This window comes from Myotis daubentonii, chromosome 5 (genome assembly GCF_963259705.1).
Source record: "Myotis daubentonii chromosome 5, mMyoDau2.1, whole genome shotgun sequence".
Taxonomy (NCBI): Eukaryota; Metazoa; Chordata; class Mammalia; order Chiroptera; family Vespertilionidae; genus Myotis; species Myotis daubentonii.
In genome coordinates, this window is record NC_081844.1 from 87,462,385 (window position 1) to 87,488,165 (window position 25,781).

The 25,781-nt window shown below is 41.2% G+C and overlaps 2 protein-coding genes across 7 annotated transcripts in view; one reads left to right on the forward strand and one right to left on the reverse strand.

Moving 5' to 3' along the window:
• Positions 1-17,093, forward strand: part of TCERG1 (transcription elongation regulator 1) — a 60,510-nt gene extending 43,417 nt beyond the window's left edge. For 4 of the 6 annotated variants that reach the window (XM_059698779.1, XM_059698780.1, XM_059698781.1 and 1 more), the window contains 8 exons: positions 215-333; positions 5,042-5,192; positions 9,591-9,755; positions 10,017-10,199; positions 12,432-12,611; positions 13,166-13,249; positions 14,791-14,891; positions 16,037-17,093. In XM_059698779.1, coding sequence (XP_059554762.1) covers positions 215-333; positions 5,042-5,192; positions 9,591-9,755; positions 10,017-10,199; positions 12,432-12,611; positions 13,166-13,249; positions 14,791-14,891; positions 16,037-16,238 — 1,185 coding nt within the window. In that variant the 3' untranslated portion in view covers positions 16,239-17,093. Of the gene's footprint in view, positions 1-214; positions 334-5,041; positions 5,193-9,590; positions 9,756-10,016; positions 10,200-12,431; positions 12,612-13,165; positions 13,250-14,790; positions 14,892-15,670; positions 15,770-16,036 lie in introns of those variants that run through there. The other 2 variants (XR_009453090.1, XM_059698783.1) reach the window with 2 other exon arrangements.
• A 3,372-nt stretch (positions 17,094-20,465) lies between these two features.
• GPR151 (G protein-coupled receptor 151) lies at positions 20,466-21,851 on the reverse strand. The gene has a single exon (XM_059695348.1). It carries the CDS (start codon positions 21,732-21,734, stop codon positions 20,466-20,468), a length of 1,269 nt encoding a protein of 422 aa, XP_059551331.1. The 5' UTR covers positions 21,735-21,851.
• Between the last annotated feature and the right edge of the window lie 3,930 nt (positions 21,852-25,781).

Below are 25,781 nucleotides of genomic sequence, written 5' to 3' on the forward strand. Positions count from 1 at the left end.
TATGCTACTGTAATACTGTCATGTCAGCTGAAGCTTTAAAATGAGACTTGTTAGAGATAATCTGCATATAATTGCGTCACCTATATTTTCTTACTATAGATTGGACTAGATAGGGACTTAGTGTGTTGGGTTTTTTTTAATAGATTCCATAGTTTGGTAGTTAAATTACCTATATGAAAGACTAACTTGTCAAATTGGTTTATTTTTTTGATAGGTATTTGATCAGTATGTAAAGACCAGGGCGGAGGAAGAACGCAGGGAAAAGAAAAACAAAATAATGCAAGCCAAGGAAGATTTCAAAAAAATGATGGAAGAAGCAAAATTTAATCCAAGGTATGTGGTCATTATTGCCAACTGTCAAAATATGTGTGTTTTCTCTTAAGATCAGCTAAAAAAAATTTAAATATATAAATGGTCTTTTGGAGATTTGGATATGAAAAGCTTATTTGATCATTGGTTTCTGTCTTTCTAATGTTCATTCCTAAAATATTTCCTGAGGATTCCCTGGAGCGCTCTGAGAGGCATTGGTTTTCAGAAGGGCACCTTTGTTTTACATGTTTTCCTGTGGGAACAAGTTTTCTTCTATAAAAACTGGTAAATCATAGAAAAGATGTCCCTGTCTTCTTAGTTTTACATACAATAAATTGCAGAGCAGGGACATTATTTTGATTGAAGTGGTGAAGGGACCTTTCAGTTTTCTAAGTATCTAGATTATGGTTTTGTCCTATGTCTTCAACTAATTGTTAATATGAATTGAATGTATGTAATGGGCTGAAGAAAATGAGACATTTTAAACTTATGTACCAAGCATTATAGTAATAGCATCAAATACTGGTTGTTTTTTATGTGCTTAAAGATACATGTATATACTAGAGGCCCAGTGCATGAAATTTGTGCAGGGGGGCGGGTCCCCTCAGCCCAGCCTGCACCCTCTCCAATCTGGGACCCCTCGGGGGATGTCCCAGGATCGGGCCTAAACCGGCTGTCAGACATCCCTCTCGAAATCTGGGACCGCTAGCTTCTAACCCAGGGGTGGGCAAACTTTTTTTTTTTATGTAAAAAGGACTTTATTTGCAGGGGAACGAGACTAAGTATTACATATGTCTCCTTTTTTTACCCCCCGCCCTTGACAATCCCCTGGCCTCCCCTACCCTCCAGTGTCTTATGTCCATTGGTTATGCTTATATGCATGCATACAAGTCCTTGGTTGATCTCTTACCCACCCCCCTCCTGCCTTCCCACCCTCCCCGGCCTTCCTGCTGTAGTTTGACAGTCTGTTCGAGGCAGCTCTGCCTCTGTATCTATTTTTGTTCATAAGTTTATAATGGTCTTTATTATCCAGAAATGAGTGACATCATGTGGTATTTTTCCTTCATTGACTGGCTTATTTCACTTAGCATAATGCTCTCCAGTTCCATCCATGCTGTTGCAAATGGTAAGAGTTCCTTCTTTTTTACAGCAGCATAGTATTCCATCATGTAGATGTACCACAGTTTTCTAATCCATTCATCTACAGATGGGCACTTAGGTTGTTTCCAGATCTTAGCTATGGTGAATTGTGCTGCTATGAACATAGGGGTGCATATATCCTTTCTGATTGGTGTTTCTGGTTTCCTGGGATATATTCCTAGAAGTGGGATCACAGGGTTAAATGGGAGTTCCATTTGTAGTTTTTTGAGGAAACTCCATACTGCCTTCCATAGTGGCTGCACCAGTCTGCATTCCCACCAGCAGTGCACAAGCCACAATGGGTTCTTAAACTGGACTGGAGGGCCGGAACAAAAGCATGGATGGAGTGTTTGTGTGAACTAATATAAATTCAAAGTAAACATCATTACATAAAAGGGTACAGTCTTTTTTTTTTTTTTTTAGTTTTATTCATTTCAAACGGGCCGGATCCGGCCCGCGGGCCGTAGTTTGCCCACGGCTGTTCTAACCACTCACCTGCGTGCCTGCCTGATCACCCCTGCCACCCCCCCGCCAGCCTGATCACCCCTAACCACCTCTGCCTGCTGGCCTGGTTGCCCCTAACTGCCCCCCCGCCACCGGCCTGGTCACCTTCAACTACACCCCCCCCCCGGCCTGGTCACCCCTAACTGCCCCCCCGCCGGCCTGGTCACCCCTAACTGCCCCCCCGCCAGCCTGGTCACCCCCAACTGCCCCCCTCTGCCAGCCTGGTCATCTCTAACTGCCCCCCCCCCCCCAACGGCCTGGTCGCCCCACGCAGCCTGCTGTTCAGTCATTTGATCGTCCCTTACTAACCCCCCCTGCCAGCTTTGTCGCCCCACGCAGCCTTCTGTTCAGTCGTTACTGTTAATGTGACGGTATCCCAAACAATTTGCATATTCCTCTATTTTTTTATATATACACATACATACACACACACATACATACACACCTAAAGTGCTTGTGTGTGTATGTAAGTATACACACAACACACACATATTATCTCATTCAATCTTTAAAACAGCCAATATGATTTAGGTACCCATATCATACCTATTTTACAGATAAGGAAGGTAAGACATAAGCAAGTTGGGTAACTTGCCCAAGTGAATGTGGGATTTCAACTAGATTCCAGTGTTACACCAAAGAGCCCAGGCAGGGACAATTACTTTCTTATTTATAACTTAGTTGTGGTAGTAGGTGGTGTGAACACCTCAGAACATGGAGCATTTCTAAAACTGTAGGGTAGATTTAGGGAGTCTCTCAGTTAAGTGGCACTTTTTATAAAAGTTCATCTTGTTTAAACAGTTATTTTTGTCAGTGGAGTTATGTTGTTTGAGAAAGTACACTTGGGATTACAATTGTATATTTGAAATAGGAAGAGAACACTCCTGTGGCATTAATACAAATGTCAGAAAATAAAGCCAGTGGAGGAGTTGTGGTTGTGAACAAGGCAGTGCTGTTCAGGAGTGGTAGAGCTTCAGACTCTCCAGTGGGACTCCAGAGGGTGAGTTCATGGCTCGCAGTAGTTAAGACTGGGTTGTAAATAACATTTTTGGAGGCAATTGAGGAAATTAGAACATGGACTGTTAATACAGGATAGAGAATTAGTAATTTTCTTGAGTATTGTGGTTATGGAGCAAAAGGATTTACTCAAGAGATGCATTCTGAAATATTTATAGATGGAGTCCCATATTGTCTATAGCTTATTTTCAAATGATTCAGCAAAACAACTATTAAAACCCTTTATGGATCTGGGAATAATTGAGACTCCAAACGTATTTTCCTTTTGTAGGTTTGATGAATTAAGTCTTGCTTTATCTCAGTACCCTCCTGATGTTCTTTTGGAGCAGATAGAATTGTTAGTGATCGGAACTATGCAAGTTACTTTCAGAAAATAAAACCATCAAGCACATAACTAGAAGTTTTAGCAGTTGGGGCATTGCGCTGTATTTCTATATCATTACATTTAATGCTAGGACAAAGATTAGGACCCCTTTTGATTAAGTAGCAGAAAATGAGGAATACTGTCCATTGACCTAAATTTCTCTTTGATTTGGAAAAAAGACTACTATCACCGAATTCTTTAGTAGAGTCTGTAGATAAAAAGCACTGGAGTTTGTTCCAAGGGAAAAATGACTGGGGAGAATTACTTAACTTTAGTGCCTATCTCTTCAATGCCTTTTTTCTTTATAAATAGAGATTTCAGGTCAACTCCTGATCATTGTAATGTTCCCAGTCCCTTACCACCAACCACTATCTACCCCTCTCCTCCTCAAAAACCCCACAAAAACCCAAAACTCTTATTCATATATCACTGCCTCCAAAATGGCTGTCACTGGCTAACTGCTTTTCCTTTATCCAAATCAACAGCAGTTTTTCTACTTCTTCAATTGTCTGTTAGAAAGTAGTGCTTTTTAGAGTTAAGAGATGAGTCAAATAAAAACATTTCCATGGGAACTTAATGCTAAAACTTCATTTTAGTCTGTTCTGGTAAAACATGTTAATTAATTTACTTATTATAAGCAATGTAAATAAGTAAAATAATTGAGTTTTCATTTTTACATGTTAATTTTACATTTTTTGAAAGGTGTTTTTTTTAATCGTAGTATTGCTTTTTCTAATTATAAAGTAAGTTGCTTGATTTATCATGAAGAGAAAAATATATCTAATGGACTACATGCTATGCCTTTTCTGGGATACACTTTTATTTTACCTTAGCATTTCATTATGGTTATGTATCCATTGTTCAAACCAGGTTTACAATATATCCTTTTGTTAGAAATGTTGAATTAATGACATTATATATTGTAATATCAGTTGCATATAAAAGATTATCAGAATCGATAACTTTGGTTAGCAAAACTTAAAAATAGCAAATGTGCCGAAACCAGTTTGGCTCAGTGGATAGAGCAGCCGTGGGCAAACTACGGCCTGTTTGAAATGAATAAAACTAAAAAAAAAAAAAAAAAAAAAAAAAAGACCGTACCCTTTTATGTAATGATGTTTACTTTGAATTTATATTAGTTCACACAAATACTCCATCCATGCTTTTGTTCCGGCCCTCCGGTCCAGTTTAAGAACCCATTGTGGCCCTCGAATCAAAAAGTTTGCCCACCCCTGCTAACCACTGAGGTTAAGTCTCTTGAAGCCCACACATTCTTTGCTCTCTGATGTGTGGATCTTTCTACCACCATTCTGATACTAAACAAATCTCTAACGACATTTTCACCCTTTAGCCCAGGGGTCCTCAAACTTTTTAAACAGGGGGCCAGTTCACTGTCCCTCAGACTGTTGGAAGGCTGGACTATAGTTTAAAAAAAACCTATGAACAAATTCCTATGCACACAGCGGTGTCAAAAACAACCGGCGGGCTGGATAAATGTTTTCGGCGGGCCGCATGTGGCCCAGGGGCCGTAGTTTGAGGACCCCTGCTTTAGCCCTTTTTACTCCATTCTGTAGCTCAGTGTTTAAGCAGATATTGGGACTCAGTGTCTCATTGGTACACATTCTTGCTGGAAAAATGGTATCTTCTGCTATACCTTTCTACAAGCAGAAATAGCTCTGTCAAAGCACACTTGCCATTTTGTTACAGAGCAACTTTTAGTGAATTTGCAGCCAAGCATGCTAAAGATTCAAGATTCAAAGCAATTGAAAAGATGAAAGATCGAGAAGCCTTGTTTAATGAATTTGTGGCAGCTGCAAGAAAGAAAGAGAAAGAAGATTCGAAGACCAGAGGTGAGAAGGTAAGATGGTTTTCGTTCCAGTGGTGTGATTGATAGGAGTGCGAATAGAGAGGGACTTAAGCTGGTGCTATGTTTCTAGTTTCATTCATGAGCATAAGTAATAGGACCCACATTTACTGTTTAGCCTCTTAAACTGACTTTTATAATTGTTGATATGTGTATATTTTATCACTTTCCATAATTTAGTAGCTTCCTAAACTACACAGGGTTGCTTTAAAGTTTATTAATATTGAGATGCCCGGTAAACCCAGAACTGGTTGTTAGGCTTGTCTGTTCACTGACCAGCTAAGTGCCTGCTGAGATTCCAAGATTCTTTATAGGTGGTAACATTTAAGTTTCAGAGCCTTCTTTATCTTTTTTGCTCTCTAAAAGCATTTTAGTGACTTTCTAATCTTTTAGTAAACATGTCTTACATATAAATTATTGCTTATCAGAATTAAAGGTCAGCTATAAAAGATTAATGAATTTCAAATGTCATTGATAGCAGTGTCGGGAGTGGAGAGGAGCTCACCACTGGGGAGGCCGACGGGTAGGGAGATGGCACCAGTGGTGTGTGAGCCATCAAAACAAGCAGCCACTACCCTTAGTGTCCCTGTATGTTTTGTGCATGGAGGAAAAACCTCTGGAGCCTAATCATTCTTGACCTTTAGAATTGCCTCTTGTTCCAGGAAGTTAAAATATTACAAATTCTATTAAGTGTTGTTAGGGAAGTAATACCACTCTTGTTGGGAAGAATCTTTGTCATTGAAAATAGCAATAGTATTAGAGGAAATATCTTTTGTCAGAAATCATCTGAAATTTCCTGATTTATTTGGCTTCAAGAATTATTTCAGTATTAACAATGTTTGTTTGTAAAGCGATTATGCTTTGCCGTGGAAATGTGCAAAGTTGAATTCTACTTAAACATTTTATGTGTTGTGTTAGAAACATGTTAATGAATTGTTTGCTAATTTTGACTTTGTTATAATTTATTTGATAAGGGAAATCAAGTAAATAGATGATTGATATTGTATGATTTATATGATTGCTTTTATACAAGTTGAATGTTTTTCTTTCTGCATTTGTAACTGTTTTTTTTTTTTTACCCTAAACACTTTTTTATGTATTTTATGTATTCTGTTTTATAACAAGTGTTTAGACTTTACAGTTTTGTGCTGTGCAACCTGTCAATCAATTCAGTCTGACAGCTGTCAGTCACTGATACGCAAAGTATTATAGGATTCTCTAGTGAGGAAAGAGTTGGTATCTCTCTGTGTGGTGACTTTAGCCTCCTGCAGTTCCGGTACTTTACATTTTTTTAGTCTTTTTCCTTATAAAGTGATGACAGTTGTGCCCAGAATGTGTCAATTAAAATAAAATTAAATAGATATTACATCTAAATAACCCTAATATAGTCAGCTTTATTTTCTTCTGGTTGTAAAATTTTAATTCTTTAAATTATGGGCTTGGTTCTGTACCATTACTAAATTTTAAAATAAAGTAAAACTTTCTCAGCCAGTTTAAAGAATGCATAATCAATTACTCACTAGGCCATGACAGCAGAAATCTTTAAAGTAAGGGTTTAAATATAGTAGTATTAAATTCACATTCTGAGAAGTGGTTGGCTAATGAAGTTTTATCACATTCTTCATGACTTTCACTGTAGATTCTTATGAAGTATATTGTTTATACTGTTTTTTAAAATCACATTTTAACTGTGCAATTGAAGAGTAAGATCAGTACCAGTATCATGCTGATATGTTGGAGTTATTCTTTGTTCTTTGGATTCTCTAATCGAATCAGTAGCTGCATGGTAAAAATATAAAGGCAACTACTTGCCGAGCCAAAAGCCTGTGAAGGACATTGACTTTTGGTGAAATACTGTGTTTTCCTTCAGTAGGCATTTTCAAGCTAAAGGTTACAATTATTTTCATGTAGCCTTCACTGGTAATTTTCCATTTTATTAAAAAAAGACCCCAAACTCTTCATTTTTTTAAAATATATTTTATTGATTTTTTTACAGAGAGGAAGGGAGAGAGATAGTTAGAAACATCGATGAGAGAGAAACATCAATCAGCTTCCTCCTGCACATCTCCTACTGGGGATGTGCCCGCAACCCAGGTACATGCCCTTGACCGGAATCGAACCTGGGACCTTTCAGTCCGCAGGCTCTATCCACTGAGCCAAACCACTTTCGGCTCAAACTCTTCATTTTTACTAGACTGTTTTATATACCACAGTAGCTACCCTCACATTTTTTGTTTATTATAATTTATTACTGTAGCCCATTTTTATAAAACTATGGTTCAAATAATTTACTTTTTGGAACAACACATTTGAAGTTATACATAATGGAGTTAGTCTTTTTAGGAAATTGGCATTTTCTCTCTTCCCTGTTTCAAATTTCCTGCTGAACAATTTAAATATTTTTATTACAGTACATCATAAGGCTAAAGAGACAATTTTCCCTATTAATTTAACAGCTTAGATGGGAAGGCACTTTCATATTTGGAAATAAAGTTTTATTTAAAGTTTACTTTGGCTATATGTCACACATTTAAAAAACTTAGATGATTTTGACTTTATAGGCTTTGTTTGAAAATGATTTTAAGTTCATGTAAATTCCTATGGCTTAGAAAGATTCGGGTTTGCTACAGCTTGCATGTCTTTATTTAGCATGAATTTTATAAATTTCGCTTTTTAGTTTTGACTTGCATCTAGGAATTTGGAGTTTATCATCTCAGATACAAAGTAGACAAGATGAACAGTAAATTTATGTCATATTACTACATCAAGTGGTTTCTTTATCACTGTCTGCAAATGCTGGGTTTATGATCCAAACAAAGCCACTGCTGAAATCCACAGCTGATTAGTTCTTGTCTTTTTAAAAATTCTCTAATGTAGACACGGTTTCTTATAATCTTACAAGTGTTTTCCAGAAAGGACATAAACCTCCCTTTTAATCCTTTAATAGGGGAAATGAGGTTATAGGAGGAAATGAGAGGGTTGGAATAGGCAGAAAGAATGATTCATTTATTTTGTGCCCACACATTTGAAATTCTGATTCCATTCCTAATTTATCATTCTCTTGGTCAGGAGGGAATGTTTAATCTCTATGGGGAGAAGAGGTTCTTGACATGGTCAGAATCCTCTGCTGAAAGGACTTTGGCTATCTTGATATCTTTCCTGGAAGGAGCACAGAATAATTTAGATGAGCCTAGTTTTAAAACAGATCCTCAAAAGATCATAAAATAAATGCCTCATTTATCTCTTTCTTTCCCTATTTAAAAAAAAAATTATATATATATATATATATATATATATATATACACAGTTTGAGATAAGTATTGCATATTTTGATACTATAATACCTTTGATATAATGTTACTAACTTAGTACTTCAGTTGTTAAGTATGTTATTTCGTTGATACATATTCTGAGCTGTGTAATGGTGAAGGCATACATGTTTAATGGCTAAGAAGTACAGGAAATCTGAATGCAGGTTTTTTTGGTGTTTTTTTTTTTTTTTTTAGTAATGATTAATTAATTATGACCAACATAGAAATTCTATAATTTTCTTGTATATAAGGTTAAAAATACCTTGCCTTTCTTTAAAAAACATAAAAATTGGACTTATTTTTTTGTTTTTAGATATTTTTATATATATATATATATATATATATTTTATTGATTTTTTACAGAGAGGAAGGGAGAGAGATAGAGAGTTAGAAACATCGATGGGAGAGAAACATCGATCAGCCGCCTCCTGCACATCTCCTACTGGGGATGTGCCCGCAACCCAGGTACATGCCCTTGACCGGAATCGAACCTGGGACCTTTCAGTCCGCAGGCCGACGCTCTATCCACTGAGCCAAACCGGTTTTGGCTGTTTTTAGATATTTGATAGTTTCAGGTTTGTAATAAATAAGACTTGCTATTTGTGCTCAACGGTTTCTAAATCCCCCTATTAGTTTTAACAAACAAAAATTTTATTCATCTACTTTTTAAAATAAAGCATTTTTACCAGCTTTATGTTGAAGTATTTTACTATAGTTTATAAGCTGATTCTTTGCTAAAAGTAAATTCAAATTCACATTCCTTATGAAATATAGCAGTTCTGAGATCAAATATTATAAACAACATAAAAGTTTTTCTCTATATTTGAATAATTTTATTAGAGAACATAATTTATCTTAATTTTGGTATATTTGAAATGACAGCCTATATGTGTGTTGATTTTTATATTTCTCATGAAAGAGTAATTCTGATATTCTCCTTTACTAAAACTTATTGTATCCTGAGTAAGTGCATTTAAAAAGTTATTCTTATTTTTAAGGTAAGTGAACTTTTTTTTAGTTGTAAGCATTTAGATATGAGGAATTTCTCATTGTTTTTCCTTCATCTTGTTTTGAAATGTAGATTAGATCGGATTTCTTTGAATTGTTATCTAATCATCACTTGGACAGTCAGTCTCGATGGAGCAAAGTAAAAGACAAAGTAGAAAGTGATCCACGTTACAAAGCAGTGGATAGTTCATCAATGAGAGAAGACCTTTTCAAACAGTATATTGAAAAAATAGCCAAGGTAACCATTGGGCCGCTTGTCCTTTAACCATGGAATAATAAAATCCTTAATTGCATTATAATGGTATTCACTGCTGTTTGGGGTTTGGCATTTTTCTTGTTGATATTCTTAATACAAGAATCTCTAGTTATTGATTTGGAAATGGGGTACAGTGTTTAGGTATATGGTATTCTTGGTAGGTTTAAAATTTTGTATTTGAAAAACTTTGTGGAAACCTTTTTATGCAGTTGGTAAAAGGATAATGTAATTTCACTTTTACAGAATTTAGACTCAGAAAAAGAAAAGGAGTTGGAAAGGCAAGCCCGCATTGAGGCTAGCCTTAGGGAACGAGAGAGAGAGGTTCAGAAGGCTCGGTCCGAACAAACGAAAGAAATAGATCGAGAGAGAGAGCAGCACAAACGGGAAGAAGCTATCCAGAACTTCAAGGCACTTCTGTCTGACATGGTATTTATTGCTCTTTCACTATTTTCTCTGTAAAGTACTGGATGTTAGAAGTCCATTACATTACCTCATAGTGAGCATTTTAATATTCTTTAAGTTGACTGTGAGGGATACAATTTGCTAAGTTATTTATAAACTTTTAAAATTGAGTACTTGGTATTAGCCCTGTTGGAACAGGCAAACCCTAGTTATTTAACATTTTCAGAAGTGAGATCATTTATTTATATGAAAATTCCTAATCTTTCAGTGTCAAAGCTTTATTTTTATTGGTCTTGGTAAGTCATCTTAAAGTCACACTTATAGGCCATAGTAAGAAACAAGTGTGCTGAACATGATTTACCCCTAAAAAAAAATTTTTTTTTTAAGTTTTAGAGGAGGAGGGAGAAAGAAAAAGAGATAGACATCAGTCGGTTGCCTCGTGTACATACCTGGACCAGGGATGGAACCCACAACTTGAGTATGTGCCCTACTGAGAATCGAACCCAGGACCTTCCACTGATGTTTTTATTTATTTTAGAGAGAAAGCGAGAGGGAGAGAGAGAGAGAAACATCAATGATGAGAGAGAATCATTGATCAGCTGCCCCTACACGCCCCCCCTCTGGGGATCGAGCTTGAAACCCAGGCATGTGCCCTGATGTGGAATCAAACCGTGACTTCCAAATTCATAGGTTGACACTCAACCATTGAGCCCACATCACCAGGCTAATTTACCCTTTTTGTTGATGATTTAGAGTCATCATTGTGATGACCAGTTATTGTCTCTATAGATGGTATGAGAAGTAGGACTTGGGGGGTGCTGACTCCAGGAGATACCCTGGAACTTTCTTGAAAATACTTCTGCATTACCCAGGTTGTTAAGATAAGTAGAGTATGAGTTCCCTACAGAGAATACCCCAGACCGCTTTGCTGTTCTATTGTTTTTTTCCCCTTCTTTGTTGCCATCTTTCCTGCTGTTCTGTCAGTGCGGCTCTTCAGAGCATTCCAGTCGAGTCTTCAGATTTCTTCCCTTGCTTCTGCTGATCAGTTTTTAATTTCCTTCCCTTCTCTGGACAGTCAGTCGTTTCCTCATTTCTCTCCCTTTTTCTGTTTCCCCCAATTCATCTTTATTACAACAACAGAAATCTTTGTAAAAGACAGATCTGATTTTGTGACTCTTCCCTGTGCTTGCAGAAGATCAAGGTCTTCCTTCCTTTTAGCAGTTGCCTACATTTCAAATTCAGTCTCCTTAGCATAATATAAAAGACTGTTCATTCCTTGACTGCCTCTCCCCCACCACCCATATTACCTTACCTGCTTTGGTTCCCTTTTTTGCCCCCTAATTAGACTCTAGCCTTGCTGAACTTAACCTTTAATGAACCATACTTACATTTAACAAATCCTGCCATTGCTCATTCCAGTCCTTCCACCTAGAGTGCTTTCCAACTTCCCACCATGGTGGTGAACCTCCTCATTCTTCAAGAGCACACTCAAAAATACCTCCTCTGAGGCTGATCCCAGCCCCTCTGGGCACATCTGACCTTACTGCTGCTTTTATTACCCTGTGCTCAGCTTAGACCTCTGCAGCACTCCCTGCATGTTACTGCAATTGTTGGCTTCCATGCCTGTCTTCCCTAAAAAGAGTGAGCCCATTAAAGGGAGGGGTTTATTTATTATGTATTCCCAGTGCCAAGCATAGTGTTTACCTGACACGTATTTAGATGCTTGATAAATGTTGGTTAAATAAATGTTTTTTGTATTTTTTTTCCCTTAACTTTCTGTCTTTTCAGCCTCCAAATTTCTTAGCAATTGGCAGCAGTGTGACTTAACTGCTAATGCCATTCCCAGCATTGAAGCATATCTTTCTGCTGGTTGGTGAACCAGCTAGCCCTGTCTGGTGGTCTGTTTTCTAGTCTTCTTAACCAAGTTAATTCTTGCTTATTCTTGGAAGTGTCAAAGTTGGTAAGATGGTAAATAGAAAACCTAACTATTTAACTACTATTAAAGTGATTACAGACCATGGGTGGTGGGAGATATCTTGTCTTCTTCCTTCTCCACCTCTAAACCAACATTTGACAGCTTAAGTGAGGTCTGAGAGGTAAGTTTTCTGGCCTAAAGAAGCAGATTTTCAGTGACTTCTTCACTAAGGTGATGTCACCATCAGCTTCTGTTTGTTAAATGTATGATTCCTAAACAAAGGAGCCTTTCTTGAAGTGTGAACAGGTGGATCTGGTGTTAGATACAGATCTCTGTTTCAGGTTCGTTCTTCAGATGTGTCCTGGTCAGACACTCGCAGGACCCTCCGGAAAGATCACCGCTGGGAGTCTGGATCCTTGTTGGAGAGAGAGGAGAAAGAGAAGCTTTTTAATGAACACATTGAAGCACTTACCAAAAAGAAGAGGGAGCACTTTAGGCAACTTCTGGATGAAACTTCCGCAGTAAGAGTTAATTTTCCTATTCTGATCTGCAGGGATCGTTGTTAATCCCAAAGTAAAACATGGACATGATTTTTAGTGTCATGGTCTTTAGATCCATTACTGGAATTCATGCAGTTTTCAAGTTCATATCTGCTCCTGTGGCTGTTCAGAATGTCCTTAGCTGTGTGTGATCATTGGTCCCTCCTGACAATTGATTTAATAAATTCCTTCTTTTGCCCCATTTTCAATTTGGCGCCATAGCCCCCTTGTTTGGCAGTGTGTACACTCTCCTGTCCAGGTGCTGCTCCTGTTGGCCTGCTCTCTGGGTAATGGCTTCTTCAGAAGTTAGGGTACTGCGCCTGGAGGTATAGGGTTGCAGGTCTTAGGCCACTTTGGAAATGTGTCCATGAAAATAACTCTTGTAGCATGAAAGCTGCTTCCCTGTCCCTGACTAATCCAGTTATGTGTGGGAGCTCGCAGAGCCGTGAGGAGTGCTATGTGCCATACAGGCTGCAGTTTGACCCCTCAGTAATAAGTGAGCGTATTTATGTTTTTATTCCCTTTTCTTTTCAAAGATTACCTTAACATCCACATGGAAAGAAGTAAAAAAAATCATCAAAGAAGACCCTCGGTGCATTAAGTTCTCCTCCAGTGACAGGGTAAGAGGATTTTGTCTGAGTTTTTTAAGTGTATGAGAAATTTGAATTTTAAGTTAACATTTTTTTCTTGCATGTATATATTAATAAGACAGCACAATGGAAACTTTAAAAAGAATCCTTGGAGTTAAAGCTGTGTTTGGGGATTTAGAGATTTAACAAAGCCATAAGGGTTTTGGGTGGTTTTTTGGGTTTTTTTTTATTTTTATTATTCCCGCGCGCCCCCCACCCCCGAGGGAATCCTTCAGTCCATTACAGCATGATCTCTAGTTCTTACGTGCTTTTGAAACTCGGATGGAGGAATTGCGGATGTGGGAAGTTTGTGAGCTGAACCCTGCTCTGGTGCTCTCTAACTCCTGTTTAGGAACAAACTCAGTTGGGGACTGAAATAGTGAACTATGTCAAAAAAAAGTGTTTTTTAAAAAAAAATCAATAAGCCCACCTGATGTAGCTCAGCGGTTGAGCATCTACCCAGGAACCAAGAGGCCACCGGTTCGATTCCTGGTCAGGGCACATGCACAGATCATGGGCTCAATCCCCTGTGGGCATGCAGGAGGCAGCTGATTGATGTTTCTATCTCTCTTTCCCTCTTCCTTCCTCTCTCTTATAAAAACATCAGTAAAAACCATCTCGGAGTTCCACTAAATAAACATAAAAAGAAAGAAAAGTGTGGCTTACTGCAGTCCATTTTATACCTTGGACTTCTTTGTTTTTTCCTTCCCACCATTCATTCTCCTTTCCTAGTTGGTTTCTTTAGTATAGAGTCCAGAAACCCACAGATCTAATATTCTTCCTTTTCAAACCCTGTTAAGTTGTGTTCGGGGTGTTTGGATAACAAAATATACGGGGCTGGGTTAGAGTGGTAGGCTGATAGCTGAGAGATCCAGTTTCAGTTTCTAACTTTTCTGATTATTTAGAATTGATGGTAAAGTCTTTTTTTTTTTTTTTTTTTTTACCCCAAAGAGTTTATACCTATCATAACAATTACTAGAAAAGCTAAATGCTCAGTATAACTAAAGTTCTGAGTGTTATGGTTGGTGTACCCATAAATTATACCACATTAGTGTTTTTATACTGGAAGATATAAATACAGTCTACAGGAAATACACATTTCTTTATTTCTTAAAAGTGTCTGTCTACCACTTAGCAATTGGTACACAGAAGCTAAAAATCATCCTTTTATGAGGTGTGGAAGTCAGTGACTTTTGGTGACGTACTTTCTAGCAGGTTCTTGTGAAGATTAAAAGGAATAGCCTCATAAACCCTCAGCACAGTGTAGCAGATAGCAAGCCCTCAAGTCTTACCTGTCACTAATATATTATATGGTTCTATGATCTTGCTTTCTTTTTGTCTTGAAAATGTACATTGCAGATTTTCTATTTTAATGAATGTTACACAAACACAAATAAATGTACCTTACTACCTTTTTCTTTAGAATTTTCTAGTTGACGGTGTGACTCACACATTTCTAGTTTTATAAATGACATTAATTTTGGAATTAGTGGACTTTTTATTTTCTTTCTAATCTTACTTTCTTTTTGCAGAAAAAACAAAGAGAGTTCGAAGAATACATTAGAGACAAATACATCACTGCCAAAGCCGACTTCAGGACGCTTTTGAAAGAGACCAAATTTATAACATACAGGTGTGTGCCATGGAATGTTTCATGTCAGCAGTTCCTGTCTTTGCTAGTTCTTACTCGAATGGCCAAGGCATACTTTGCATTCACACACATGTTGACATTATTAGCTTCTAAGGATAAGAAGAAGCCAACTTTTATCAAAGACCAGAGACAGCCAATCCATCTCTACCTTACTTTTTTTTTTTTTTTAAGAAAGGGCCCAGATGCCAATTCTTATTTTGTGCTACCCACCCATCCAGTTTTTTAAACAGACTTCTGTTTTTGCTTCACTGCTTTCGTAGGAGTGCCCCGACTTTAAATAATCCTTCACTGTCAGTTGTCTTCACCTCCTCTGAAGACTACTCAGTGTCGCTTCACTGAGCCAGCTCGGAAGCTTGAAATCATCCAAGTTCAGTAAAAACTTTTTTTTTCCTCAGAGGAAAGCAGTTTGCTGGATAGTTTTAAATAAAGATTTTAAATGATAAACTCGGAGCTTTAAAACAAGATTTCACTGTAGCATGCCCAGTCGTCCCCACCCCAGCGATTTCTCAGCAGGGGAACAAGTTGACATTGGTTAGTAGTCTGTGCAGGAAACCGTTGTTGGTTCATGCTCCAGCTCTTCCTAAAAGAGAAAAATTTGAAGCATTTAATGAAGGGTGTGTGCACGGGAGGCTAGGTAGTGCTGAGGGTGTGGTTTTTAGGTACTTTGTCATTGGATTTTTTGGTCAGGATCCTTAATGTTTTGCATCAGTTTGGGCTTTTAAATTAGATGTGAAGTAAGACTTCTTTCTACATTTTTGTAGTTAATTTAGTGAAAGATGTGAAAGTGAAAGCTTGTGAAAGATGCTGGGATTGGCAGCCCCGCAGACTGAAGTCCTCTGTTCATCCACAGAACAGGTACAGCACGGGCAAGATTCACCCACCCACCCTCAGCCCTGGTCTGGAGGGACCACCAGTAGGGGTGGGAGGGTAATTCAGCTTCTGAGGCCCTTTCACTCCCTGGAGTCTTTGCTGAGGCGACTTACAAAGGTGACCACTGCAGTGAAATTTTTCTTAAAAAAAATTTAAAAAGTGGAAACACAATTAGGAACTAGATGGACATTTCCAGCTCATATCTGAAAGGCCTGTGAACAGCAGTCAGTAATTCTGGACTTCTTTTCTTATTTCAGATCCAAAAAGCTAATCCAGGAATCTGATCAGCACCTGAAAGACGTAGAAAAAATTTTGCAGAACGACAAACGGTATCTAGTACTAGACTGTGTGCCAGAGGAGAGGCGGAAACTGATCGTGGCGTATGTGGATGACCTGGACCGCCGGGGCCCTCCGCCCCCTCCCACAGCGTCGGAGCCCACCCGACGATCAACAAAATAACCCTGCATACTCTTCCATGGGGTATCTATTACTTCAAAATGCTTGCATGAGCCAATTTTCAGGTTTTTTACATGTATGTGCATTAGTCAAACTATTGCAAAACCATCTGACGAACAGAAGGAGAAGCATTCGTGAACAGTTGCTGAACAGAGAACACTTGGAAATATTTATGCTTTTCTTTGTGTGGCATGACTGACATACATACTCAAATATAGGCTGTCTCTAGTAAATCTAAAATCTTGAAGCTAAAAATCATCCTTTTATGAGGTGTGGAAGTCAGTGACTTTTGTTGACGTACTTTCTAGCAGTGTTATACATGCAAGACATAAGAGCATTTGTGGTTTGAACTTGCAAGATACAAATACCACAGACTCCCAAAAAATCTAGGTTGGGGTTTGTTTTGATTTTGTTTTTCAAAGCGGGTAAAAGAAAAAACACTGAAAATGGAATTCTTATCTTCCAGAGGTTAAGATTATTATAATGGACATACTTTTACCTTTGTCTTTAAAGAACACTTTAGTTTTATTTGTTCACTTATGAGCTTTGATTATCCCCTCTGAATTATAGGCCAAGTCTTGTTTAGCCTAAGAGAAGATTTATTTAGGAATTTCTTCTCAGGTATGGAACCACGGTCATAACTAATATGTTGGCCAGAATAGAACTGCTGGTTAAACACATTCACCATTAAGTGATCTTTATCAATATTCTGGATTAGACAACAGATTCTTTTTGGGTGTTCCCTGTAAACTGTACTCCTGTTTGAATGTTAAACTTTTGTTTCTAAAGTTTAATTTTAAGATGTTTGAATGTTCAGTTTATGTATTTGAACTACAATAAACCAACCCTTTTTCTATATGTGGATTGTATATGATTACGTTACATAATTTATAAAAACTTTTTTAAAACCTGCTCTTAAAAGCAGCAGCAAATGTAATTTGGTACAAAATAAGGTTGACTTTAAGTCTTGGGGTATCACATAGTTTTGAAAGGCTTGAATATAATAAATTATTTACAGTATAAAAGAGATGGGATTTGTAAAGAACCATTTTGGTGCTCAGTCTCTTAGCAATATCTTACTGCTTTATAGCAAGAAGCTGCTTTTTGTGTTTTTGTTTTTGCCTTTTATATGAAAGGATTTGGTAGTTAATGCTTTTGGCGTCCTTTTAGTGTATCATGCACACCATGCATGGAGCTTCGCCTTGGATGCCTCCCAATTGCTCTGCGTAGCTTGACCGTCCAGTTTAAAAAGATCCTCTGTTCCATTCCTTCATAGGTTCCTAGTGTTGGTGTACCACATAAATAAAATGTCTAGAAAAATACGTCAATAAGATAATTATTTTCCTGTTAATCTTACACATACTGTGATTGTAGCAAAACCTAAAAAGAGGGCATACCAACAGGTCTGCATTTATATGTTCTGTGCACTGCACAGCACACAGAGACACATTCACATCTGGGCTACTTAGTACGTAGCCACAAAACTTGCATGAATTTGGCATGTAGTGGCCTGGGATTCTTTCACTAAGGTCTTAACCTGTAAAATTGCTAATTAACAGGACTTTTTTCTTCTTTTTCCCCTTCTCCTTTTTTGAAGTTCATTTTTATAAATTTATTGAGTGATTTTTAAGTTCTGTGAGGAGTGAAAGGGAAGTGTTTGACAAAAGGAACACAACTAGGATAGAAATGTGACTGTCCTGCAAAGGTGGAACTTGTGCAGTGTTTTGTCATTTCCACTTCCACAGAGCATTCTTCTGTTCTCACAGTAGGGAGTGTGAAGAAAATGGTCTGGTGATATCTCACTTCCTACTTTTGTGGTAAAGTATTTGGGATTAAGTGCTGAGCCAAGTCACAAATCAGACTCTTCTATACAGATTTTTTTTTTTAATAAACATTTCTTTATTTTTTTATTTTTAAATATATTTTATTGATTTTTTACAGAGAGGAAGGAAGAGGGATAGAGAGTCAGAAACATCGATGGGAGAGAAACATCGATCAGCTGCCTCCTGCACACCCCCTTCTGGGGATGTGCCCACAACCAAGGTACATGCCCTTGACCAGAATCGAACGTGGGACCCCCCCAGTCCACAGGCCGACGCTCTATCCACTGAGCCAACCCGGTTAGAGCTATGCAGATTTCTTTAAGGAATCAAGTCAGGACTCTGTGTTCGGTACTTAATGAAAGGGTTGTTGTAATTACAGTTTCAATATCTGCAACTGGATTTGCTGCTTATCAGCAAGTTCCTTAAAAAATTAATGATTCAATTTACCCAGAGACCCGTGTTAGGTCTGACCTCCCCCTAAAACCCAATGATGATTTTTGAAAGGAGCATTCAAGACAAAGACTGTAATTCTCCAAACTATCTGAAGTGAAACAATGCCTTTTATTTTTGTATGTTAAGATATTCAATACTGGAATCTTATATCCTACATTTACTATATATAATGTACATAAAAATCTTCAAATAGTTCATCACAGACAATCTTAAAGGTAATCCCTGTGTATAACTATCTAATCGCAAAAACAATATTTTGGATACTTAGGTTAAGTTGTAATTTGATCATGTGAGCCTTAGAATAAAATTTGTAATGAACCAAGTAAAAAGAAAACAGCTCTATCTTCTGTGTTAAAATAAACCATGACCATTTGTACAAACAAAAACCAAAAAAAATTCAGACAGAACATTTTTCAAAAAATAAAAATTCCATCCACAGTGTATTTTTTGTATTTCAAATACTTCATTGCTTGCCCTAAAGACAGTTTTCCCCCCCTGAGGGGGTCCTTTAGTGAAAATACCCGAGTCCATTACAGAGTAATCAACAATCATGGATAAATGTCCTTATTATATTTCATAGGGGAAGAAATGTATCATAATCATGCCTTTTGGGGTGTGCTTTAACTTGCTGTGAAATGAACAGTCAAGTTATACTGGATGTTTGGGAACACAAAGTTTAATTTTACTGCTTTTCTGCATTGCCCTTGTGTGTGTTTTTTCTTGTTACTCTTGATCATCTTTATAACTTAAAAACAGGCATTTAAAAATACATTTTTTAATTGATTTCAGAGAAGAAGGGAGAGGGAGAGAGAGAAATATCAGTGATGAGAGAGAATCATTGATCTGCCTCCTGCACGCCCTCCACTGGGGATCAAGCCTGCAACCCTGGTATGTGCCCTCCTGGTTCATAGGTCAATGCTCAACCACTGAGCAACACTGGCCCGGCACTCTGAGGCATTTTAAATGTTGAGCAGGGTTCAAGTTCAATGTTATGGGTACATTTAATGCCATTTAACAAGAAAGTTCATCTCTATCCCCCTTTTATAATATTTGATTACTGCCTTCAGTAATTAACTATGTCACTAGACATAACTTATAGTTTTATCTTGAGAGAGAAAGGAGATATTGGGAGGAACAGATTGATTTCAACTTGCAGAAGAGTAACTGTGTCCTGTATTTGGGAAGAATCGATAATTGGGAAGAGAAAGGGGTAGTTTTTTAAAGTTCTTTCTCCATATCAGAATACAGAATGTCATAACTAAGCTGCTAAAATCCTTAGACTTAGAAACTGAGGACTCAGGTGGCATTACAAAGATCAACCAAAGCAGGTGTTAGTGTAAGGTGAAGTTCGAATTGACTTAAACTTGGCTATGATTTGAAATTAGCCCACAATCGGGATAAGGTGATGTTCCTTGTTCTGCAACTTCAGTCGTTTTCATCAAGTAAATGTACTTATTTTAAGCAAATGAAGGTAACTCCTTGAAATGTATTCATTAACATGTTAAAGAACAAATCTCATTCCGTGGATGTGGATTTTGAGCTTTGGTTATGTGATGGGAAGTGAGGGCCAGCAGGCTCAGGAGGAAACTAAAGGAAAGGCTTCATCGTTAGACCAGCTGCACTCCAACCGGCACAGGGCTGGTCCCCAAGAGAACCCAGTGACTCAGCCCCTGTGAACCCGGACCACAGATCTGGGCTCTCTGGTCCCTGTGGTAGAAACACCACACAACACAATCCTTTGGGCAGCCAGGTGTTAATTCTGAGACATAATTACTGCTCCTAATGTGGCGTCCTACTTACCAAATGGCACATTTTGAAAATGCAGACTGTGAAGCAATATTTGTAATTCCTAAAGGTAATCATTTTATGTTTTATATGGTAAAGTCAGCCATGTGGATCCGCAGCAGTACACGTACATACAAGAATCGCAAAGTAGTTTTGCTTTGAGACGTAATCATTTACCACAGTCTCCTGTCTCTCGATCGTCATGCTCCCAGGGGACAGGGTCATTGTCTTGCTCACAAGGGTTTGTGTCCCTCTCGTGCCAGAACTGCTCCACGTCGGGGAGGATGGGCATCTCTGCCTTCTGGCTTCTCTCTCTTCTGGAGGCAGGGGAGCCAGTCTCCTCGTTCTCTGGTGTGGATACCGGGGACCCTGGAGAGGGGATGTTGTCAGGAAGGGCCTCCGAGTCCCCGGCTGGTGGTTCCTGAGACGCTGCGGCAGCTGCGTGCCTTTTGGTCATCCATTTCCATAAGCCTTTCAGGCTCTCCTTGAACTCCCCTGACATCGCTAGAAAGATGAGAGGATTTGCCGAGGAGATGGAAAACATCAGGACTTGGGACAGGGCTGTAAACCCCTGGGGTGGGGCCGGGCCGCCAGCCTTCAGGTGCCACATCCACAGCCAGGCTGCCCATTCAGGGAGCCACAGGACAGCCGAGGTGAGGGCCATGCTGAGCAACATCACCGTCAGCCGCTTGGAGCGCATCTGGTTCCTCAGATGCTGGGTCTTAGTTCCTCGTCTCTGACATTGCCCATAAGCTCTCCAGAAATAAAAGCTGGCAGAGAGTACCGGCAGGCCAAATACCAGGAGAGGGTAGAGCTTACCAAAGATGGACATGAACACTTCGGCCACCGCGGGCACATCCAGGAGGCACATCTCCACGCCTGCGTGCAGCCTGGTGGTGCTGAAGAAGCATTCTGGCAGGGGCAGCAGGCCAGCCACCGCCCAGATGGCCGCCAGCACCGACCAGATGGTGCAGCTGTGGATACTGACTTGCTTGGCTGGGTCCCTGGCATACAGGAAACAGACTTTGGCCATGGCGACGATTGTCAGGCTCTTGGCTGCCATGCACGTGTGGGTGAACCAGTCAGAGGATTTGCAGACAAACCAGCCCAGGTCCCAAACACCTCTGGCGTACGCGGTAGCTCGGACAGGCGCAGAAAACAGCAGGAGAGAGAGATCCGCCAGGCTGAGGTTCAGAATCAGGGAGTGGATCAGGGATGGCTTTCCCTTGCAAGCTCTGTGAAGGAGGAGGCCGAGCACACACAGGTTCCCCACGAGGCCCACCAGGCAGACGGCCACCAGGAGAGCCGGGACGATGGTCCTCCAGTCCTTGGAGTCCGAGGGCAGGTACCCTCCGGCAAAGTGGAGGTGAGCAAAGGACACGTTCATGGTGCTGGAGTTGGAGTCTGCAAAGGCGGCCGCAGCCATCGCCTTTCCCATCCAGCGCCTCCTTGCAGAAGTTAGCTTCTCTGTCTTTTTGCCTTGGCTCTTCTGCGTAGGAAATAAATACGCCGTCGGCGCTGCCCAACGGCACCTCTGGACCCTCCCCTTGCTTGTTTCCTGAGAGCAGAAGGTGGGAGAAGGTTGGCTAAGCTGCATGGAATGTACGTTGACTGGGCTGAATGGCAAGCAGCAGGGCGCATGGTGGCTGCTCATTGGCAAGTCTAATATCAAAGTGTCGCTCCGTGGAGAAAACCCCATATGCCCATAAATGATAAATGAGGAGAACATACATGCAAGTGGGGTGGGTTCCTGGGGGGCCACTAGAGCCAGCCAAGGCAATTACTTTCAACCAGCTGTTTCTAAAACCCTGACTGCGGTCTGTTACTCAGTAAACATGACGTCCGAACTACCAGGTCCTTGAAACCAAAGCACGAGAGCGCGCGCCAGAATCACCCGGAGAGCTTGGCCCAGCGGATCTGGTGCGGGTTAGAGCAGATCTTTGCTCTTAGCATGCTGAGCAGCCTTCAGCAGAGGGGCGTTCTGAGACTGCGATTGAAAAAATAAATGGAACCAGGGAGGACCAAGCCAAAGGGCAGTACTAGGCAGGCAGGAAGGAGTCAGAATGCTGAGACTCAAAATTTGCTGCCTCTGGTGCCTGGTTTCAGTGCCCTAGCAATAGGGCCCCCCACCCGCCTCCCCCCACTTCCGCCTACACACACACACACACACACACACACACACACGCGCGCGCGCGTCCGCTGGGTCTCAGGCTGCTGTTCCTGACGGGACGGGGACATCACCCATAGTGGGGATGCCAAGGGTACCCCTGAAACTCAAAAGTATGAATGAAAAGGGGAAATCGGAACCACAGATCAGATATTTAAAAAATACATTTAAGTGGCAAGGGACTTCCTCCAGCTTAATCTTCAAAAGAACCTAGACCAAGCAAATGGAGGCCAAGTTTTTAAGTGACCTCTGATAAAAGCAGCGCTGAATGTGATCCTCTTACCAGGCCTGGGCAAAACTTAAAACCTATAGCTCAGTTCCAGGCAAACGTGAATGATACAGGCAAACCTCGGAGATAGATGGTGCTCGGGTCCAGGCCACTGCAATGAAGGATCGCAGTAAAGCAAGCCTTCGTCTTTTTTGCTGGTGGGTGGTCTTGATTTCAATCTGTAAAACAAGCAACATCTGCCCTGGTCTGTGTGGCTTAGCTCGATTCCCAGTCAGGGCTTGTGCCTGGGCTGTGGGCTTAATCCCCAGCAGGCAGCAGATCGGTGTTTCCCTCTCACATCGAAGTTTCTCTGCCTCTCCTTCGTTCTCTTACATCAATAAAAGCATTTTAAAAAGTAACATCTGTGGAGCATAATAAAAGAGGTATGCCTGTAATAACACTCCTATTCCCAGTGAGTTCTAAGTGCCCACCTCCGTGCGAAGTGTTCCATGCATTGAATTTTCAGGTAACGAGAGGGTGCTGTTACCACCCCTTCTAAAGACGAGGACGTGGAGGCAGAAGGTGAAACAACTAGCCCTGGCTCTGAAGGTCACACAGCCAGTAGGTGACAGGGTTGGGAGACGGCCCCGTGGGTCTCACCCAGAGTTGGCATCGGTCAGCCGGCTGCCATCCTGCCCGCTGAGGAAGGTGTGGGCTACTGGCTGTAAGCACTGCCGGTGAAATGGCTGTATTTCAGTTCAGTGCTCATATGTCGAGACCTTTTGCAGGGAACACAAAGCTGCAGCCCCTCCCTCCTCTGCGAGCCCCACGCACTGCGCCGGCCCTGGGAACCCAGCGCGGCGCAGCGTCCATTCCCTTGCGGACCTACAATCTCGTTGGAGAGATGACCAACGAGAAGGTTCAAGGACAGTGCTCCCCGAGTCCTGGCTTCGGGTGCCTGGCAGAGGGGCCCTGGGAGCAAACCGAGAGCTGGTGGGGAAGCGTCAGGCAAAGGCTTCCGTGGAGGATGAAGTGGGAGCCGAGACCTCGCCATGCGCCCACCTGCTCCCCTCCACCGCAGCCCTTTCAGGATCCCTGTATTCCAGTGGTTCTCAGCCTTGGCTGCACATCAGAATCACCTGGGAATCTTTTTAAAATCCTGGTTTCTGGGCCTCATCCTCCGGAAATTCTGTTTCTTTGCTATGGGGTGGGGCCACAACATTAGTAACAAAGAAACAGAATTTCCGGAGGATGAGGCCCAGAAACCAGGATTTTAAAAAGACGCGCAGGTGATTCTGATGTGCAGCCAAGGTTGAGAACCGCTGCTGTATTCAACGCGCCAGAAAACAGCTGCTGCTCATCAGAGACCTCAGCATGGCTTACCCCAGGCCTCTGCAGTTGACCTCTGAGCCTTGCAGGTGGAGCTGGGAGAGGGGCCTCTCGGGCCGGGCCAGCTGCGGGCCATCGGCGTGTGCAGTCAGTGCGCCCTCAGGGCGCAGATGCGTTGCCTCCCTCACTCGCATCCCAAGCTGACAAAAGGCCGCGCCGCACGGTTGCAGTGTGTTGCCGATTCCTTCTCTGACGGCCTTGCTTCGCCGAGGCTGCCTCTCTGTGCTCTTCGTCGGACGGCCCTACCTTGTGTTGGTGGATTATCTCGCTGCGGCGCCTGCCTGAGTGGCGTCTCCCTGCTCTTTGGCGTCCGGTGCCTTGGAGCGTGGTTTCGGGCTGCAGGTGCGAGACAGTCCATCGCTCAGGTAAGTGTGCGGTGGGTCTGCAAGGCCCCTCCTGCAAGACAGCACCCCTCGGGTCCCCACCCCCTTTTCTGCTGTTGGGTCGGTAGCTCTTAAGGCCACTTGTAGGGAAGATGATGGAGGAGGATGGATTGTGCTGTTTGTTACAAAGTGCCCAGCAAGTCAGGAAACATGGATGGCGATTGTGTCCTGTACTTGTCTACTATGTGGTTGAGTGTGTTTCCAGACCCCATGGCCGTGCTGTGTTTTACAGGTGCCACAGGCGGGGCTCAGATCTGCACCCGTCCTGAAAGGGTGAGGCTGGGAGCTCTGGAAGGGGAAGTTCGGATTGTCCTCTGGAACCTGTTTTCCAGGCGTGGCAGATGCTGACAGTGTGAGTGGCGTGTCCTGGCTCCCTGGTTCCTTGGCGGCGGGGCACCAGCGGGGCTCCGCGAGTCTCGGCGGCCAGCGTGGTGCTTTTTTGTTCTTCGTGCAGTTTTGCACCTCTTTCCTGCCGGGTTTTTGCCTTCGTAGTCACGTGTGTTTTGACTTGGTGGAGGATACAATCTGGACATAGGTGTGAAGGCTCCTTGGAAAGCCAGAGGATGGTAAGGACACCAGTAGGTAGCTGCGTGGTGCCCGCTTATGTAGAATTTGCAACTTTCTTGAAAAAAAGAAATCACGGTTCTATCAAAACACAGCTGTGGCCGAAACCAGTTTGGCTCAGTGGATAGAGCGTCGGCCTGCAGACTGAAGGGTCCCAGGTTCGATTCCGGTCAAGGGCATGTACCTGGGTTGCGGGCACATCCCCAGTAGGAGATGTGCAGGAGGCAGCTGATCCATGTTTCTCTCATCATCGATGTTTCTAACTCTCTATCTCTCTCCCTTCCTCTCTGTAAAAAATCAATAAAATATATTAAAAAAAAAACAAAACACAGCTGTGGTCGATACTGTGCTGCATTCCCTTCTTACCTCTCTATCTTCCCCTCCCTTTTTTTGATATGGGCCCCAGATGGTTAAAATCATGCCTTGGGCATAAAAGCCCATCCCTGGCTACGCTGTCTTGTTTTTGTGGGCTACCGTTTGCTTTGGGTCCTTACTGAGTGACATGTGCCATCATTTAGAGAAAAATCTAGGTGTTTTTTTTTTTTTAAATCAAAGTTCCATTGCCACGATCACCTTGTGGAATACTGTTTTCCATTCCTTTAAAAAATATCTTTATTGAGATATAATTCACATACCATCATCTAATTTTCCCATTTAAAGTGTCCAATTCAGTGTTTTGGGTATTTAATCTTTTCACATTGGTGCCCATCCTGAGTGGCTAGTGACGTAATCCTCTCTTCGGAGCCGCTCCTGTGCTGTGCCTGCCAAATCCAG